The sequence below is a fragment of the Silurus aristotelis genome (assembly GCF_946808225.1).
Source record: "Silurus aristotelis genome assembly, chromosome: 13".
Lineage (NCBI taxonomy): Eukaryota > Metazoa > Chordata > Actinopteri > Siluriformes > Siluridae > Silurus > Silurus aristotelis.
Genome location: NC_139586.1, coordinates 21,027,449 through 21,049,269, shown reverse-complemented (window position 1 = coordinate 21,049,269; position 21,821 = coordinate 21,027,449). Strand labels below are relative to the sequence as shown.

Here is a 21,821-nt window from a genome sequence, read left to right as displayed (position 1 = left end):
GCGACTTTTACACATGCCAGCTCATGGCTTGAGATGAACTGAAATTCAATTATATTTTATGTTTAATAATTCTGTAGACATTTTCATCCAAAATGCTTTCAGAAGCAAAGTCCAATCTGAGCTTAGAGGTGACTGGTTGAGGGTGGGTGGGTCTCTCCTGGGATTTGAATTGGTCCTAAAATCTTAACTATTCAGCTAAAAATTAATAGCATGTATTACGTTTACATTATATCATGGCAACATATTATGCTTTTAATTTGTTTTTGATTTGGTCTAATATGTCGAAAAAATTAGTACTATATATTTTGGTTACTTAAATAATATAATGAAATATTGGATGAAATCAGTGTGTCATCCCTTCTACATTAGGCTATTATTATTATTATTATTATTATTGTTATTATTATTATTAATTTATAATTATAAGTGCATCAAAATTTCCATACGCACTGATCCATAGAGACTTCAAATTATCTAATTTTATACAACTGAGCAGTTGGGGGTTAGGGGCCTTACTCAAGGGCCCAGCAGTGGCAGCTTGGTGCTGCTCGGATTTGAACTCATGGCCTTCCTATCAGGGCATCGTCTTAATCACTGGGCTACAACTTTCTAGCAAATCATCTTGCATTCCAAATGTCTGCCAGATAAGTACATGGTTTCATGTTTACCCCATTACATTTTAAAATGTTCTCCTTCAAAGTTCTACATAACAGTATTAATAATCGTTGCTAAAACAAGCAACTTTGCAGACATAAAAACGAGTAAGATTATTCATTTTTGATGAGGACATACTAAATATATGCCCCGAAATAACTACACCATGCTATCATGCTTCACCTGTTCTGAAAGAGCTATATCCCTATACATGGATCAATGATCTAATGTATAAAAGGCTCATTTAGAGCAGCTAATGATTCAATATAATATTCAGAGCTGTTTCAATACAGTGTGATTCAGCACTGTGCCAGCAGTGAAATCTCTCTGGGGGTCGGACCTGGCGGAACTGGACTGAAAGAGTTAGGAAATGCCATATAAGCCTTTGGATATTCTTGTGTCCTACAGTTAATAAATGCCTTGGTCTGCTACTGAATGCTAATCAACTGTCTCATGCATCTAGCTAATCTGTGGAACTTTACAGACTCAAATGTATGCATCTATTCACAAAGAAGCAAGACAGGAACTCAGCCCAAAGAAGAAAAAAAAAACCCCACCAACAAATAGAATTTTTAGTATGTGACCTTAGTATTAAAGTATCTCAGTTTAGGCAGAATGCCAGACAGAACCCTATAATGCTACGGTCACAAAATGACATTTGTGTTTATTACAGTGATTCTATTTCCAGCAGTGGCATAGCCAGTAATTCATTTCAGCATGGGGATAAGAAAATGTACATGATCTAAAGTAAAGTCTCCATATGATTTTTATTAATATACTAACCGATGCAACGCTCCATCAACCAATCTTGATGCCCTATAACGCCTTTAAAATTCAAATAAGTTGCTAGTAGAAGGGGAAATATTTGAACTTAAAACCAAAGGTAGCTTTATTGTTCACATTTTACAGTAAACATTTAGTTGTGTACTGCATGTATACTACTACATAGTATACTGCATAATAAGCTATTCTGTATGACTGAATATTTTCCAGTTCCTAAAGGTTCCTTATGGACAACTAAGTGGAATTCAAACCTTAAATCATTCCCTATGTCAGATTTTTCAGTAGTCATGTCTGGTTGCACTTTGAAGTATAAAAAAAGTGCATTTATTGTTTGTCTTCTAGGTTTAATTTGTAAGCAGTTTTTTATAATGATTAGTAAATGTAAATATACTGTTCACACATTGGCTGTTGGCTAACATGAAAGGAGCAGCTCTATCCCTTGTTTCTTAAATTCTAGTTTAAACCGTGTCTAGACCCAGATTTAGTTTCCCTTTGTGGTCAAACGTTTGCCTACATGCAATGTAAATTGGATCCTGCATATCATGCATACTAAAACCAGAGAAATAGAATTGTATTTCTCCCCAAATGGTTCAAGGGTGTAGATGAGATGAAGGAAAAATTGAGAATTTGCAAGCTTTCTCCTTCACACACTGTCTGTAAATCTTTTCCAAAAGCATCCTCATGAGAATGATGGTGTGTGTGTGGAGAGTGGTCTCAGCCTATTTTTCCTTCTTTCACTCACACACAAGCATGCATACACTCACCCTATAGTTTGAGTGGGCCCGGTTGTTGATGAATTGTCCCATCGGCGTGTGTTCTGTTTTGCCTGGTGAATACATGCCCTCTGATGGACCTGTGGGCACGTGGTGGAAAATGAACCAGAAGCCTGTCTCCTGCAGGGACAGTCAGACAGACAGACAGACAGACAGACAGACAGACAGACAGACACACACACACACACACACACACACACACACACAAACCACAAGGGCCATTTGCATTTGCGTTATTGGCTTCATATAATAAGGGATCCCAAGCAGAGAAAAAACACAGCAGTGGGCAATAACACACACACCATAATTTTTCTCTCATCCTCACTCTGTTCCTTTCATGCCCATGTACACACATAAAAACAATATGAAACATGATTTATTTTTTTTCCTGCAATGTGCCAGATGTAGCTGTGCTAGCTGCCCATGCTCACACTGATCCTAAAAGTCATTAATCCCACTTATCAGTGGTATAACATCACTCACCTCAGAACCTGCAGCTGCACAGTCGATTAGGTTGTTATTGGGGTTAGCGATCCAAAAAGTGGAGGTGGCACTGAAAATCAGAGACAGAAAGAGTTGTTGTGGAATAGGACTTGGGAGGCTTGAGAGGCAAGAAGAGCTTTACTGTCTTAATTGTACACATGTATGTCTGTATCTAATGAAGTTTCAAAAGGTGGTTTAAAATTCAAAAATCAGCACTGGTGGATTTGATACAGTCGTATTAATGTTATTTTATGAAAGACTTGGTCAGATTTTCAAATCTGTTTTTGCTATTTGACAAGTTCATGCTGGTGGTGTTATTAGTTGGTGGAATGTTTACTGTATGTATGTCTGGACTATTAGAATTGTAAAATGTTGGCTGCCTTTATAAGTAACACTTTTGTGAGTCGCGCTGGATAAGGGGGTCCACCAAATACAAAATACATACAATAAACAAATGTATTATGACAAAGTCTAGACTACACTTCTATTTATCATAATTCTGATTGTCTAACATTTTGTTTTTGCTTTGATCAAGTGCACATTTCCGGTTTGTCTCCTGACATTTAGCGAAATTTTTTCTTTATTAACGCCACTATTCCTGTGAAATGCAAAGTAAAAATGTAGTACTGGAGCACTCTGGCTACATTCATGGTACCAGCAGGCTCTAAAATACGTTCTGTAGTGACATCCTAAAATTGGAGGAGAAAATGTGCTGCCTTTACACAGTCCAGGTCAGGTTTGTCCACCAGGCATGTTGCAATACGGCAGTAATAATCAACTTAAATTAACATAATGTCATTAAACTTTTTTTTAAATGATGCCCTACCATGCATAACCACAACCCCTGGTTAATGATATGAAATCTGTCCTGATAAACAATTACTATATGTAATCAGTGAAAATGTAAGCACTTAAAATCTTGCAAAACATATATTTTTTTATTTTTCCAAATACATTCACTGCAATTGGAAATACACATTTATAGAAAAAAACCATAAGCGTATATTTTTACATTTTATATAACTTTCTTTCGGCTCCTCCCATTAGGGGTCGCCACAGCGGATCGTCCGTATTCATGATCCGCATGTTCGATTTGGCACATGTTTTACGATGGATGCCCTTCCTAACGCAACCCTCCCCATTTATCACAGGCTTGTGCAACCGGCACAAAGAGTGCACTGGGACCGGCACTAAGAGTGCACTGGGTTGTTCGTTCCCTGACCGGGAATTGAACCCCGGCCGCAGCGGTGAGAGCGCCGCATCCTAACCACTAGACCACCAGGGAACCCTATTTTGCTATTTTTACAGAATTTACTATGAAACCTAAAAATGTTTATGAAAATCTGCATTAGTGCTTTACTACATGCAAAAAAAAAAAAAAAAGGAAAGACCAGACATGCAATGATGATGTGGAAAGCTTGAAACAGGTGCAAACATTTTGGCAATAGCATTTCAAAAAGAAATAAGAAAAGTAGAAATTTGAAATTTGTAAGTGCAGAGATTTAGAGATTGAGCTGAACTACACCACTGAATCATTTGCACCAGATAGGTATGTCACTGTTATGAGGTTTTCTCTAAATGGCACATTAAGCCTTTTACTTTTAGTGATTTCCCTGGCATGCTGAAACTCCTGAATACTGTAATAAAGCTGTGCTAAAACTGTAATCTAATGTGTTCGAGAACTGTTCTGAACAAGAATCTGTGCTTTCAGATTTTTTCTGGAAGCCCATGATTGGTCTTTTCGAGGTTTATTATGAGCACATAATCTGCACAGAGCGGGAATTTCGCTTCTCTGTCCTGCAATGGAAATCTGTTCCAACTGCCTTGCTTGCTCAGTAAGTACCAAGCTAGGACAATGCAATTTTACACTGTGTAGTGGTGCTTCTGCTGTGCTGAGAAGGTTCTACCTCCCAAATTATATCTGGTTCCTTGACAAAGCTGTTTCGCTTATGTACAGGGTAAAGGGATAGATTATGCATGCATCAGATGGGCTACAGAAAGTAATTACAGACCTATTCATTAACCTGTCTGGTAGGTGTAACTAGGAAAGTCATTATAATGCATAATTGCTGATTAGCACATGTTAAGATTCTACTGCAGAGTTTCCAAACATGAAAATGAATGAAATGTGCTGCTGTTAACAAAAACAATAGTTTTGAGAACACACACACACACACACACACACATACACACACACACACACACACACACACACACACACACACACACACACACACACACACACACACACACACACAGCACATGCACTAATAGAGACAATGTCTTCAATTAAAGCAGGAAAAACATATGTGTGTTGTAATCAGGACTGCACTGATGCAGTATTTATTTGCTGTGGCGTGTCTGGTTTTAGGCTTTTGGCTTTTGTGTGCAAGTGAGAGAACACAGTCAAACTAATTACAGTGCTGTAGCTGTTGCCTCCGTGCCATGACTCGAGTCAGAGCGCTTGCTCTGAAATTAAAACACTGTTTGTTTGTGCACACTTTGTAGCTCACTGCATTCCAGCTGATCTCTCTCTTTCTCTCTCTGACACACACACACACACACACACACATATACATACATACATTTTGTACATCAACTCAAAGGTGACAGTTTGGAAAAAGTAATCCGCCGCTGCAGGGGTTTGCGTGGCTCTGATCAATGTGTGCGGCCTACACGCGCTTCATCGCATTACTCATCTTCCGACGTGAACATCAATATGCAACGTGCTAAACTCCAAGAGCTTTCTCCTGATATTTATCAAGTGCAGATGTGGCATTTCTGCATAATCACAAGGCTGACTAGCTTGTAGAGCTGGCTAGCATTTTATCATCCTTTGCATAAGTACCAATGTGTTGCCTGTAGCGCTGTCCTTAGACTTTGAGAGCTCATCCAATTTATAGTTTTGAGTTGGCCATTTATCTAGGTTATGTAGGAAGAACATAGTGTCTTAATAGTGTCTTTGTATTTATTATTATTATTATTATTATTATTATTATTATTATTATTATTATTATTGGATGTTTTATTCTAGAACTTATTCAAAAACTACTTAGTTATTTCTTAGTAGGAAGGGCCATAGTGGCTCAGTGATTAGAATGTTGAACTTTCTGATTGAAAGCATCTCTAAGCTGCCACTGCTGAAGCCTCAAGCAAGTCCTCCATCCCTCGACTGCTCAGGTGTACAAATTAGGTATAATAAAATAAACTAGGGGAGGTGGTAGCTCAGTGGTTAAGGCATTGGATTTTGGCTAAGAAAGTCACAGGTTCAAAACCCGCCACCACCGAGCTGCCACTGCTGGGCCCTTGAGCAAGGCCTTTAACCCTCCTCTACTGAGTTGTAAGTCGCTCTGAATAAGGGCGTCTGCTACATGCCATAAATGTAAATATAAAGCAGTCTAAAATGTCACTAATGCTATTAAAGTAGGCAACACTGACTTCAGTGACAACATGTTGGCATAGTTAGCGAAGTGGTGGCTCGGTGGTTAAGACACTGTGCTCCTGATCAGGAGGATGTGAGTTCAAATCCCAGCACTTCCAAGCAACCACTGCTGGGCCCTTAAACGTTTAGTTGTGTAAATGAAAGAAATGTAGGTGCTCTGAATAAAATCTTTTGATATACATGTGATGTAATAATGATATTTGATTAGTGATATTTAATACTATTGATCTTATGTAATGGAGTGTAACCAGCTATTTGTTAGTGTAACCTAGCTTATTTTAGATAAGGGTCCGTTAACAATGAGGTTGTAATGGTTAAATAAATAAATATAATATTTTCTATCTGGTATATGTATGCATAACATCTTTAGTACAAAAAGGCTGCTATAAATATCCATATATATAACATGAGTTTTTCTGCATGAGTTTTGTATAAGCAATATAAGTAGCCAGGTTGCAGCTAATAGAGTTCATAAACTGAATCTACCAGCTTACCAAGGAGAACCAAATCTGGTCGAAAGGGAATATTTTTGTTTATGGTTAGCCTTAGCCCTATAGATTATAGATAACATATCAATAGTATCGCGGTGATTACGTAACAAAACCACCCGCGATAAACGAAAAACCGCGATCAACAGACGCACCCCCAAAAATGCTTTTTTTTATTGTTTAAGCCGTAAATAATCCCCCCCCACACACTTTAAACACATACAGAAAACATTTGCCAGGATCTAGCGAGATTAATTTTGTGTAAATTGTTAAAAATACAGTACACTGTATCACATTTATATTAAGTCCATGTACTGTACAGTATAGAGTTCTGTAGTAGCGAAGCCTATGTGTAGTTTATTGGTTGAAGTGTCCCATGACGTCAAAAAAGAGGCTGAGTAAAAGATACACGTCACGGCATTCTTCACTTTCTGTACTGTTCTGTATTAACATTTAACTTAATTTTATACATTTAATAAATGTAATTTGTTCAACATTAAACTCCATAAGAACAATATGCTTTTTGGTCTATCGTGCTGCCCGTGAGAGACCGGGAAAATCAGCCAAACTAATTATTTATGTGGCAAATGCAATTCCGTGATAAACCGGGGGTGCAAGATTCGAACCCCCGATCAAGCGGGGCATTACTGTAGTTTTTTTTATTAAAAAAAGGAACTGAGTGAGAAAAAAAAATGTGTTGCAGCCTTTTTGTGCTAAATTGAGATTTTGCAATGCAAACGGTTTCAAAATGCACCAAAATAAAGACGATGGTTTAATTTCGAAGTCGGCCCACAAAATCCTAAAATTAAACAAGGCGCTAATTTTTCATTTGAACTCCATTTTGTCTAGGCTTTACTCGTTGCTACGCATCTTAAATTAAACATTATTCCGCATTAGATGAGCGGTTGTGAGAGAATATTAAGTGACGACGAGACCGCCAGAGTTCAGTGGTGCCTTTTATTCCGGGCTGATCTACTGATTTTAATTAGTAGAGATTAACCGAGGTCCCAAAACATGTAGGCCTAAGTATATTTTGAGATGAAAAAAAAAAAATTACGTATTGACTGGCGTGAAGAGCTCGTTAGTATGATCGCAGAGTTCTACTTCGTTTGGGTGGAAGGGAATCTAGTGGCAATTAGGCAAGGGACTGTAGCAATTCGATGGGGGGTAATGAGTTATGTCACGGCACATGATGGCTCGAGAATTTGAACTTGATTTTAAAACGTGACTGAGAAGTTTTAATTAGTTTACAGCTTAATCTCCTTTGTGTGTAAAACAAAAAAAAATGTGGATGTGCTGAAGCATTTCTCTGCGAGCGCAGTGTGGAAACACCGTCGTTTGTTTAAAAACGTCCTTCCTTTAAAACGTTTTATCTACACACTACAAGAACAAAATGCTTTTTTGTACTGCACCAATCTAAAACTGAGCTTGGCTTCCTCCGTCTTGTCATTGTTTACATGGCAAAAAATAAATAAATATAATCATGTTTTTAGTTTTTAATGCAATTATGTAGCTCAGATAAGATATTTATCATGAGCACATAATTAGCTACAAAGAGAATAAGGACAAATGGCAACATCTCAATTAACACCTTTAATAAAAACCTAAAATGATAGCATGTATGTAGTATTTATAGGAATTATAGTATTACAGAAAGCTTGAAAATTCTCTCAAAGGTCAGGAAGTGCGTAGGAAAAGAAGAACTTTACATTCTCAACTGGTTTGTGTCTTTTTTTTTTTACTTTGCTAAATAAAATATCCATTAGTTTGAGATAATACATGCTATCAAGCTGGAAACGTGTATGTAATTTTATTTTAAACTTTAAGAATTAGATTCTGTCTTTTTGTAAGGAAAATCTGAATTTTAATGTCCATTATTAATATGTCTTACCTGCAGTCCTGCCGTGGTTTGGCCACATAGCCTGGAAATGCTCCATCTGTGATGTCCCGACACATCCTGCTGTCTCGGTCAGAGGGTAGCAGAGTGCTGGCCTTGATCAACAGGCCAAGACAATGTTCAAACGTGTTTCTCTCCTCTGGGCCATCCTCAGTAAAGAAACAGTGTCCAAGAGCATCGTAGCCCACCACATCCTTTACCTGTAAAACAGATGAGGGAATAAGTTATAGGCTTTAAATAAAAGTGTTCGTCTTGTTATCTGAAGATGTTTAAATCTTGATGATTCTAGAGCCAACATAGCCAGGAGTACAGCACAGTCTACTCTGGGTGGGAAAGATGGTATAGTACTTAATTTATCAATGTTTACACTCTATCACTTTCAAAATAGTCCCCTTGGTGACAGGGTGCACTCGTGGTCAGAGTAGCATACGTTGTAATGCACAGCTCCCGATGTACACAGCACAATGTCACACTAACTTATGAAGGTCGGTGCTCCCTGTGACTGTGCATGCAGCCTTGTGCTGTTATCTGTTGGCATGTTACAAAACTGGTCTCTAAGTCTCTAAACCACCTCATATAAGGTCATGTACAGAAAGTTTGGAGACCATTGCAAGCTTGCACCTTATCTCTAAAGACGCAGGTTCTCTCTGAGGAATCTTGTCTCTATCCCCCACACTGTCCATTTTGTAGTTGTGGTCTGAGATACCTATTGGGCAGCAGTTGTACAAATATGGGGAAAATGGTCAAATACATTTTTCCACCTGTATGTGATGTAACAGGTTACATTGTTGCCCCTCTCATCCTGGTGAGTCTGAGCTCAGGTTACTGTCTGTATGGATGAGTGCGTGAATGTGTATACATGGTGCTCTGCGACAAACTCTTGTTCTTTCGAGGCTGAATTACCGGAATGGGCTTCTTGCTGTGCCACAAAACTGACAAGCATGACCAGGCTGTCATAGATTAATGAATAAATACAATTTCTGATAAAAGACTGTTTAGGGTTTATGTTAAACAGAGACTCAGAATTCACTCAGAATCCACCAGCATAAACAGTGTGATTATTTCATCAGGGACGTCCTACTCCAAACCCTTGAACTCTAATTTCAATGGTCCTCCAATCTGAAATATGCAAATAGAAGCAATCTGTTGTACAGTAGAAGACTGCATTAATTTCCGAGCACTGAATTTATCAACACGTTTCGAATTCAAAATGAAACTAGAGAATGAGAGAATTGCATCTTACATATTCCAGACTTGATTAAGAACACCCACAGTCTTCTTCTTCGGCTTAAATGCAGAGTTGTTTTCTATTTTGTCTTCAGAACCCATGAATATCGTAACTGACTATGATTTCAGCAACTCCTTCATCACTGCTGTTAAGCAGCTTACTACACATTATGCACCATCTGCTCAAGAGAGACCTGCAAATTTGCATCTCGTAGCTTAATGCACAGACTTGTATTGCTTTGCGGGGGGTTGTTACAATGAGCTTCAACTGTGAGCTCCAGGTTACAACAGCATCGAAAAAAACGCTTCTATTCAGAGTGAGGAGTTTAGCCATTGCTGTCTATAGCACACTATAAAATAGACGAATGAGGGAATAACCAATGTTGTTTTTCGAATGACGCACCTGGATAACAGGCTGTGAGTGAAAGTGTGTGGTAAAGAGTGTGTGGTGAAGCTTGTTAGGAAGGCAGCTGGGAGGCAACAGATGGCAGTGTGATTGTGTGGTAAATGAAAAAAATGTCAGGCCACATAGTGCTTTTTCAAGCAATCCCGGGGTTTTGAGTGTGGTGTCATATGCAAAACTAACTGAACCCTTTTAACCTTGTCTGGATAGGTAGGATTGGAGAAACGAAAAAAAGTCCTGAGACCTTTCTGCCGGTTACATGTTCTTTGTATTTGTCTATAATGAATTGAAAAAAAGTGACGTCCATACCGGCTGGGTCTTCTTCTGAGAGAATACAGAGGCCACATAACCTTTAAAACGGTTGATGCCCACAGAAGTCACGAACAAAAGAATCTTCACAACAGTGTGTATATTTATGCAAATCTTGAATAATTATCTAGTCATCAAGCTTTTGATGGTTGACTCAGGTGCAACTAATGGTTTCAACATTCAACAGAACCAGAATGTCATGTGACTCACCAGCAGACCGTTGGACCCATGTATCGTGACGCAGCGGGAGAAACTGTGATGGATGGACAGGTCCTTCACAAAGGTGGGTGGATCATAACCTCCTTTTTCATCTACGTCTCCGTTCATGTGGAAGTGCACAGGGTAGTGACCCATAGACTGCTGTCCCATGTGTATGAACTCCACCCCTTGGATGTGTACTGCTTTAAAACCGTGCTCCACCTGAAACGAAGAGAAAAAAGCTGTAAGAAGTTATAGCACTCCAACACCTCGAACCACCACTGAGCTTTTAGAAGATGACAAACTTTAAATATACAGTTATTTATTGCCCATTATAAAGGTTTAAATCATACTGTAACCTATATCACATCAGATATGTGTGACAAAGTTCGCTGGAACTGGTTCTTGGATTATTCACTTCAATTTTTCCATTCATTTCCATTGAATACAATTTGAAATTTAATTTATTCATTAATTCTATGAGAAAACAACCTTATTATTATTAACACCAAGAAAGATAGTTATCTACAACACTGAATCAAAAACTATGGCTCTGTGGAGTACAGTATAATTCTTTAGTCTGGAGTGGAGGCAGAATAAGTTTTATTTTTTTAGGTCATGAAAGGTGAGGAATGGTTTTATCTTAGTAATTTACCTGACCAAAAGGAGCCATATTTTTCACTACAGAATTTATTTGCTTATCAAATCGGAGGTCTCACTTTAAAATGACACCGAGATTTTATGCCTTGGCTTTTATATATATATTGCCAATGTTCCCAGAAATTTTATACCGATTGCGGTTGATGGATTTCGGTGGATCAAATAATACGACCCTGGATGTGCTTTCGTTGCGCACGAAGAAAATGACTCTGCTTTTTAATATCCTCCAAACACGAATATAGCTTCATGGAAGAACATGGATCATTGGGTTTTAAAGGTAGATACAGCTGAAGAAGGAGCAAGCGAGAGAAGAGCCGGAGAGGAAAAGAGAGAGAGTGTTAGAAACAGGTGAGTGAGAGGGTGAGCGGAAATGAGAGAGAGATCAACAGATATGTGAGAGGAGAGTAAGATGAAAAATAAAAGGGGAGGAGAATGAGTTATGGGAAGAGAGAGTGTATAAAAAAAGAGAAAGGGCAACAGTAGAATGTCATGAGTAATAATCAGAGAGAAAAGGGGAAATGGGGCAGTGCAATAAGAAGGTAAAGAGAAGCAAATGAATGAGAATTGAAATGTGCCTACACTAAATGGTTTGCATATTAAATGAAGCATGCATGCATGAAGTTAAGATCTGGGTCTTGGGTCAAGCATAAGAAAGAATAAGTGACACCCGGGATCACTTTACTAGACGGACGAATCAGAATGCATGAAGTGACCCGATGCTTCCCGAGAGACGATGGACGAAAGGACAATGTGTGTTTCTCTTCTCCTCCCCAGCCAAAAGGTGAGTGTCTGACCTACATATGACAAGATGTTTCAAACCTATTTATAGCTCTACACTTCAAGTTAAAAGTCTGGACACGCCTGCTCAACCTTAACACAATGAAATATCACGTTTTATAATTCTTGAGAATTTTCCCTATGAACCATCATCTCAACCAGCTCAATGAAGAAACTTTTATGAGCACAATTCTACCTTTATATTTGCCTGAGTTTGTACTACCAATGTGATATGTTACAGTGCTGAACATTACATTTTCCAGGGCTGGTACATGTATATCAATTTTTATTATAAATACTTCACTTATATACACTTTATTAACAAATGTATTGGGACACCTGACTTCTCTAGCCATATGTGGTTCACAAAGTCAGAGACTCATAACTGTTTAGGATTTCTTCTTCTGGCCCTTCACATAAATTGGAACACTGACAGCACCCCAAGCTTCCTCACTCTACATCGATCCCTGACTTTACTAACCCCCTTGTGGCTAAATGAGCACAAATCTCTACAAGAACACTCCATTGTGAGGAAATGGATGTTTATAAAAACATACAAATGTTATGATCAGGCATCCACAAACTTGGATATATTATATATTTAGTCTTTAGAATAATGATAACACTAGAGAGTAGGGCTGAAATGATTCCTCGAGTAACTCTGGTAATTCGCATACAAAAAAGCTTTGAGGCAAATTATTTGCCCTGATGCTTCATTTAGTCCATTTAACTACATAACTACATGTTTCCCCACATACCATTATTACTGATACACCACCCACTGAACTCTAGACTGTTTTGGGAGTCTTATTTATTAAAGGGGGGGCTGGAAACGTGCGTTTGCCACTTTCGACGCAAAGGTTGTGCGCTCTATCTGTGTCGCCAATTCCACGTTGTGCATACTCAGGGCTCAGAGTTTAATAAATGAGACCCCTGGAAAGGTAAACACAGAAGATGCTGCAGAATAAAGAATAGTGGAACAGAGAGAAAGCGAGGGTAGAAGATTCAAGCCAAAGAAAACAATATTGGATTGAGTTTGGGATCATTTTAAACTAAAACATAAAAAAAAACACTGTACAGTGCTTATACCTTTTTTTAAAGTAATTTGAAATTGATTTTTATATTTGTATTTATTGCATTTAATATATTCGTATTTGCTTTTTGATGTGATAATGCAATTAAATTCACTTTTGGGTTTAGTTTTCACAGATTGCAATTTCAGCATTAAAATTTATTTTTTTTTTTAAAGAAAATACATACAGTGGAACCCGGTTATGTCGATGTCCTAGGGGGTCGCCAAAAAGCATCGAGGTAACCGATGATCGAGATAAACGAAAATCAAAATGGCGGCAGTATATTAACGTGCTTGAAATGTCTTTATGTACATGATGTGCGTTAATAAATGAGAATGTACATGCACGTGTTTTTGGAGAGTTTTTTTTACACAACAGCGTTGCCGCAATTTGTTTGATGAAGTCATGCTATAAAAATACATACAGTACATGTTTATCTGTCAGGAATCCACCTGACACGCCCCCTTCGGCCCCCTTCAGCGTGTCAGGTGTTTTCTCGGCCGCTTTCTCTGAAGCTCCCGGCTTCAATCGCGCTCATATGGTGCTCGTTTATCATCATCACCAGCTCCTATTTAAACTTCCACACTCTCACTGTCCGTTATTGTTGGTATATGTTGGTTCACGGCGGTCGTTGTTATCGCTCATGCGTATCCCGGTACGTGTCTTCCCACCGGCACTGTCTCACCGGCTGCTCTTTTCTTCCCAAAGCTCACCGCGGATTCCCCCCCGATCCTGCCGGTGTTCATTCTATGCTTTTGCTGCTTATCCCACGTTCCGCGCCGCCAAGAGCGGCTTTCGCCTCCCGTTCATCGCATAACATTTAACAGCAGAGATTCACCAGTATACAATACAACACCTGTAGCAGCTGTAAGTCTTGGTTTTTCCGCCACTTCCGCGAGTTCTTCTGCGGCTGCATCGAGATAACCGACGTTAAATGGCAAAATTTTTCCCCCCTTGTGCTCGAGATATCAGGGTTCGGTGACATAAAAAAAATTGACATAACCGCTAAAAAATGTTTAGAATTTGGCGGTTCCACTTCAAAAACGTCGACTTAATAGGGTTGTCGAGGTAACCGAGGGCGAGATAACCGGGTTCCACTGTATTTTGTTTATTTCAACAGACCTGTCTTAATCGATTAATCAGTTGAATACTAATATAATCGATAGCTGCAGCCCTGGTAATAGAGTAAACGTATACTACTTGATATTCTTTTTTATAAATATTTTTACCCAATTTACCCTAATTTGCCAATCTCTGCCCAGAATTAAAAAAATTTAGGTAAAAGGTACATATGAAGGGTGAAAAATGTGTAACCCTTACGGTACAATCCCACTTATGAGAAAAATATCATGATTTAAATACGAAACACTGATCAACATAAAAACCACATGCCTGTTGTGTAGGTCCCCCTTGCTGCACTAAAGCAGCTCTGACCCACTGACTCTCCAACTCCTTCTAGCTCTGACAGCTAGATGGTAACAATAGTTCATTTATCAGACCAAATGGTCTAGCCTATTCACTCCCCGTATGCATCTATAAGCCTTGGGTGCTTATGACCTGTCCCTGGTTCACTCTTAATCCTTCCTTGGACCAGTTTTGGAAGCTTCTAACCACTGCATACATGAAACACCGCCCAAGACCTGCTGTTTTGCTTTTACTAGCACACTAGTTATGTAGCTCTTGTGATAATTTAGATCTATAAGCTTGCCCTTTTTTCCTGCTTCTAACACATCAACGCTAATATATTTTATGGGTGCCACTGTTATTAATCAATCTAATAATCATTGTTATTCAATTCATCTCTCAGTTTTTTACATTATGTCTAAACGATGTATTTTGTCTATGCGTCACAGCCCTACCACTGACAAAACACACAACATCCATGTTTTTTTTTTTTTCAGTTTTTGAGTTAATATTCAGGTTTGGATGAAATGCATTTACTTCAAGTAAAAAGTAAAGTAAACAATCACCTATAAGACCATGATAATAAATATATTAACAGTATATATTCTAATGGTGGGCAGTAGATAACAGTGGGCTCCATGAACCCCTGAAAGTTCCTGAATCACATTTTAAGAAATTCCAAGTTGTAATATAGATCATGTCACACTCTATTTCTGTCCGTTTTATCTCTCTTCTCACTTGCACTGTGATACTGTTATTAATGTGTCCTTGATAACTTGCCCCACTGTTCCTCCTTGGTTGAATCCCTGCTGCTATCTTAATGGTCGCTCGATCATGTTAATTAGCTAAACTGAGGTTCCTTGGATGATCACAGAGTTTGTGAACATAACGGTAGACTTCAGGAGCAGGAAATAACCAGGACCATTGTAATCTGACTTCTATAACTGTAGATAGAGCGGCATATATAACGGTAACTAAATATATTATGTATTATATTTCATAATATAACAAATTTTCTGTGCCACATTTCAACTTGTGTAACTGCTCTGCTTTACTCTAACAGTTAGTCCGTGGAAATTATATGAATGGACTGCAAACTGGCAGAAAAATTGCCTTCAGCAAAACTGCGCAAGAGAGTTGCTGTGGGGAAAAAAAATGCACATCCTGAAAGACAGACTCGTCCCCTTGGGCTGCAAGAGCACACTTATGATGTAAGTGTCACGCAGTTCCAAGGTGTCAGGAACGTGAATAAAGGCACATTAAAGAGTACTGAAGCACAGGAAGAGATACAGACACATACAGGGTGAGTGTCTCAAGTCCTATAAGCCTGTCTATGTATGCAGATTTTCCTTGTTTGCATCTGACTTTGGAACAACCTGGTTACAATACACCAGAAACAAAATGAAACGGAGACTAAAGGCAAAGATTTACCGCTTGCCTTTAATTTTATTAGGTCAACGATCTGTTTAATGATAACAATCTATGTACTGTATAGAGTGAGATACCTTGTTTGTTTAAGGGTTGGATTTTAACATCCTAGTTTTTACGGATTTTTTAATAGCGACAAAAAGTCTTGGGTGGAGTGTCCACATATAAATGAGCTTATCAGTCATATAATTACTGGTCAAGCGGGAAGAACAATCCCTCACCAACAAAAAGCCAGTAGTACAAATTATATGCCAAAAGGTCTTCATTGTTTTATCTCCATTGCTTGTTCTTTAATTAAAACCGTTTCAAACACTACATCATTTTAATTCAGGGAGACCTTGGCTGGGTGCTCGAGGTGATCCTTAAGTGCTATCCCAGAATGGTTCAGCTGATAAACACTACTGCAATAGCTATTAAAATGCTTCCAACACAATAATTGGATAATTATAGACACGCCTTTTATAGAAAATGGGCCAACAGATCAATTTTCCTATCAAAAAGAAAGAAATTGGTATTAACCTACTTTGACTGTAATTTCACAGGCTTATTGACGTGTGTGTGTGTTATGGAAATCACAATTTGTTGAACGTTACAACGCTTAAGAAAATGCCTAATAGGTTTGTCATGGCTGCAGAATAGAGTCATGTTTAATTGCTATAAAAATGCAGCTGGTTTCCAAAACTCACTTGGTTGTGAATCATCACTGTGCCATGATCCCGAACATCAAAGTCAAATTTTTTGAAAAATGGCAGTGCGTTGCAGACATGCGCAAACATTTACATTGATATTTATTTTCTGATATTCTGCTTTATTTCAAAAAACAAAAAAAGCTGTCTGCTATATAATTATAGCATAAAAATATATCATTTGTTGTATGTAGTAGACTAATACAAAAATCTATTTAATTCTACTAATAAGCAAAAAGAGGTTTAGTTTATTCCTGAAAACTATAACCAATTATTTATATTTCTATTCTTTTTATTAATATTCATTATAGTGTTTTAATTCATTAAAATAATTTTGAAAACTGGGTCCCACTCATTAAAATATTGAATTAATATTTATTTATTAGCTTCTGATTATTATATTCGTATAAAATTATTTGTGCATATACTGTCATGGCAATTCAGAGCAAAGAAATTAAACATCATCTCAATGAATTGGAAAACTGAATGTTCTGCCTTGAATGAAAGCAAATTTTAAGCAAAAATGTAAACTTAAGGTCAGAAAAGCTTGAATGTCAGGTCAGGTCTAACTCATTATCGACCACAAACATCGATTTCCAGAAATCACCATGACCTACAAACATGGCCAGCCCAGACTTCTTTTCCAATGAGCGCTATATACAGAACACCTACAGAACAATTGCACTAGTTGCAATGTAACGCTAAGGGTTTACTCACCAATCTACACAAAGCTGTTTCTACTGTGTTTATTATGTTCTGTTCAGCTTCATGTTTTTGCATTTTGGATTGCCCCTGCTAATGCTGTTTGCTAATCACTTGACCTTTGTCTGTTTTACTATTTGCGTCTTGAATCACATTTTTGGATTGGTTCGCCTGCACTCGTTAATAAAACTGCAATTGCATATGCGTCTGCATTACATCACTAGAGAGTTTTCCATCCAACTGCTCGTGTTCTGACCGACTTTCTTTTCATAAAGTGCCAACTCTTTTTCTGCTGTTGACTTGTCCAATAGCCTACTTTCAGCAGGTCTCATTACCTTTGGGTCATTATCAGGTGGAGTTGTGACCTAGTTGTATGGCATTACCCAGTGTTTTTCTTTTTTTTTTCTTCAATGCAAAAGGAAAAACAACCTTCCTGGTGACAGCTAAGGTGAGGAGGGAACAGGAGCAGCAAGATATAGAGCAATTACTGCAAAAACCAGCTGCCTCTGTGACCCTCGTGCACATGCACGCTCACTCACATACACACACATGCACACACATGCACACTCACACACACACACACACACACACACACACACATTCTTTGACAGCATCTCCAAGCAGCCCAGTTTTGGCACAGGAGTCGTTCTGGCCGACATTTGTGACAGCGCACTAACATCTAGCTTTAGCTGCCATCTTCACAGGCCCTCACACTGTAAACTGGAGTGTACTATTCTTTTTTTTTTATCCACCCCAAACATGTCAAGCTTTCCAACAAGAGCAGAAAGCATGCGAGGTATTGTGTAAGAATGTTGTACCTTAAGGTGACCGCCGAAAGTGTCGAAGCTGAAGAACTTGCACAATTCAGAGCCATAACAGGAAGCCTCCATTTCTCCTCGGATAAGGATGTTGCGGCTCAGGAGACCCACCTCTGCTCTCATGTCCACCCCATCCACTATCTCGCCAATGTGGAGGAACATGGGTTTACCTAAAGCCACAGAGAGAGCTGTTATACAGTAGTAGTGGCTTAATGGTTAAGGCTCTGGATTCCTGAGCAGAAGGTCAGGGACTAAAGTAAAACCTGCCACTGTTGGGCATTTAATCAAGGCCATTAACCTCTCTGCCCCATGGATATTAGACATGATCCCTTTACTGCTAGATACAGTAATAAAAATCACAAATATAAATAATCTTTTTATTATTTTTTATTTCATTGGCCACTTGAACTGAATGGGTTTAATCCAAATCTTAATTTAAAAACCTATAAATAATGCCACTTAGCATCTAATGACATTTTAACAAGTAGAACTCCATGGCAATGTCATCAACAGGGATTCCTCTAACACAGAGAAAGTTCAACAAGAACTTCCTTCTAACAAACAGATGGTCCTATTGCACAAACCTTACATAAACATTAAATAGGCTAAATTTAATCCTACAATATTAACAAGAATCTTAGACTAGAGGATGGATGCACAGGCAACAAAGAAATCTGTGCTGACTTATTCATTAGATAATAAATCAAGTCCCTGGCTGCAGTCTGGGAATCCCGGCTGAACATGTAAACCATGTCAGTGGTTTAACCTTCAGAGTCTGTAAAACACTGTAACCTGTGGATTTTTTTATGCCCTTGGAAATCAAGAAACTGACTTGACGGGAAGTTGACTAGCTAGCTGACTTTGGTAGAAACACAGGAACAAACTGATTGTATAACCTTTAAAGCAATAAAAATGTTACACAAAATAAACTTCAATTAGGTTTTGTTTCAGAAAATTGTTTGGAAAATGTTTTGTTTTTTTCAATGAAACTATCATGTTCAATATTAGAGCAAAGTATATGCTCTGTGTTCCTTTGATCCAGTCATTACCAAGCTTTGATATTCTGACAGCCATCAAGGTTCTTGCCTGCCTAAATGTCGATCTCATGAACACTGTTTGCACCTTGACTTGTTTTCTTCAAAACATGATTTTGCTGATGAGAAAGAGTTATGTAAGGTGAGTGTGATCCAATAAAATGTTTAAATGTTGCAAGGATTTTGAAGCTGAAAACATTATTGCACTCAATTAACTTAATTCAACCAAGTTGGTCATGATAGTGGATATTCCTGCTCAGAACAAGGTTCTTGACTTTATTCTGGGAAACAAAATGGGTTAATGTAACTCAATTTATTCACATAAACTCATGTAAGATTTTTTTTTCTTGATAATGCATTTACTCAGATGAATCTACATTCAAATGTATCTCAGGCAAAATGATGTGCTGGAATAAAAGGCGTACCTCTATGAATAATTACTACAGCATGCACACACGTATACAGCATCACCTCCAGCATTCTCATTATCAGAAAATAGTTTCTCACTTCTCTAAATTAAGAGCAGGCAGCGCTACACCTGCCAAATGTGATTCTGCTATGATAGGTTGAGAAGAAGAACGTTGGCGTACACAATATGTGAGCAACAGAGGCGGCACTCTCTGCAGATTCAGACACACACGCAGACACACGAACATCCATTTGCTCTGCAGTTGTACAGTATAATCAATCATCTGGAGACGCTTGCTGTCCTCTGTCTTCCAGCCATCCGCTGGTACGAGACGTGGGTGACACCTCATAACCATTAAAACTTAAAATCTGTCTCTCGCTATCTTTCTATGTATGCATGACACCTGCTGCCAAACAGAGTCTTCTCACAGTGATGCAATGCGACAGCAGAACTCTTGTATAAGGTGCGTGTTTGTGGGTGTAAGAATGAAAGAACAAGGAAACAGGAGACATAAGCCAATGATGAAGGTGAAGTATTGAAATAATGATATGGAGCTCATGGATTTTCGATACCTCATATTGGAATGAGAGGCAGAGGGCATGGAGGATTAGGACATATTTGCAGAGAAGGGAAGATAATAATGTGGGTTTTGTTTGGCTTATAAGTACAAATATGTCATTGCTTGGCAGCAAATGGGAAGAGAATCACTTTATTAGGTACATTATGTATTTCTATATACATAGAGAGAGCTGGACAGAGGCCGAGATGAAGATATTTATAAAAAGATAGATCACATAGCATTAAATAATCATTAACAAAACAATAAATCTGACATTTGCTGCAGCCTTTGCATCCTACATGATGTCGATTAGTGCAAACCATATACGTGTGAATTTGAATTAGAACAAGCCAAAAGACTGTTTCCATACAGGATGTCTTTGTATACTGTCGCATTTCATTTTCTGTTCACTGGAACTAAACAGAATCGAACCTGTTTCGGCAAGTTCACAAAACACAGGTATATTAATAAGGTGTCCACAAACTTCTGGCCATATAGTGCATATAGGAGAAACATAAGAAATGGCTCACTATATAGAATAGACTCGGTCTAATTGAAAGATTTGTTTCACATACTTATGATCTCTTTCCTTATCAATCTCTGGCTACTGCTCAATAGTATTATTCTGCAAGATGATTTTCTTCACATAAAGTAAATTTTTTGATTGGATAATTATCTACACTTTTACTTAAGTATCATTTCTCTGTATTTCACACAATGCTGGCATTTCTCGGTGTAACTAAAGCCAGGGAAGTGTAATTAGCTGTCATTGATACATATAATTCCAGTGTGATTTTGGTCATTTTTCTTTCTAAAACATCTGAATCCTCCTGACAGTTTTGTTTCAGTTCTAATCATTCACTCTGCCTTTACTTTGTCTGTAAAAATAACATGACTCCATGCTAGTTAAATCATCAGCAGCAGTTAATAGTGGAGCTCATGCTCAGGATTTGTCTAAGCGTTCACAACGTGTTAATCATGGAAATGGTTACTGTAATGTGTTCGGTATGTGAACTGATGAATAATCGTTGTTGGGCTACACTAAACAACTTTTGGTTTCACAGCTCTCGGTATATTACTGCCAAATCAGCTAAAGCCCAGCTGGTTGCGTGTGGGTGTGGGTGTTTGAACTCGGACCTGATAGACACAGGCTGCCACACAACAAATGCTACTGCAACAGCCAATGTCTGATGTATCTAGCACCTTTCCCCCAGGCGTGAAAACACACACAGGCAGTCCCTATTACATTTATTCTCTCTCTCTCTGTCTCTCTCTCTTTGCACACACTCCACAATTACTAGGCGTGATGTTTTAGAGAAACCCAAAAGTCATAATAAAGTCATCATAATTTGTGTTAATTTGGTACAATGACTTAGGACATATGTGTGCATATGCCACTTTCCTTGCCACCATACTGTACACACACACACACACACACACACACACACACACAGACACACACACACACACTGCAATGCCCAGGAAAACTGCAAACACTTAGCGTACCATTTTGTGCTGATATAGAATACTATATACCATGGGTCTTTAACCGGTGGTCCATGACCCCTAGGGGGTCTGCTGCGGTACTGCAGGGGGCCAGTTAATTAATGTTGA

The 21,821-nt window shown here is 38.3% G+C and overlaps 2 protein-coding genes across 3 annotated transcripts in view; one reads left to right on the top strand and one right to left on the bottom strand.

Annotated features, from left to right (window-relative positions):
• Positions 1-21,821, top strand: part of stard5 (StAR related lipid transfer domain containing 5) — a 423,751-nt gene that overhangs the window by 98,760 nt on the left and 303,170 nt on the right. The gene's annotated exons all lie outside the window — the stretch shown is intronic.
• cemip (cell migration inducing hyaluronidase 1) overlaps positions 1-21,821 on the bottom strand; it is a 138,457-nt gene that overhangs the window by 18,858 nt on the left and 97,778 nt on the right. For both annotated transcript variants that reach the window (XM_083559011.1, XM_083559012.1), the window contains 5 exons: positions 18,206-18,375; positions 10,670-10,879; positions 8,515-8,720; positions 2,694-2,763; positions 2,202-2,330 (listed from right to left, as the gene is read on the bottom strand). In XM_083559011.1, coding sequence (XP_083415137.1) covers positions 2,202-2,330; positions 2,694-2,763; positions 8,515-8,720; positions 10,670-10,879; positions 18,206-18,375 — 785 coding nt within the window. The remainder of the gene's footprint in view (positions 1-2,201; positions 2,331-2,693; positions 2,764-8,514; positions 8,721-10,669; positions 10,880-18,205; positions 18,376-21,821) is intronic.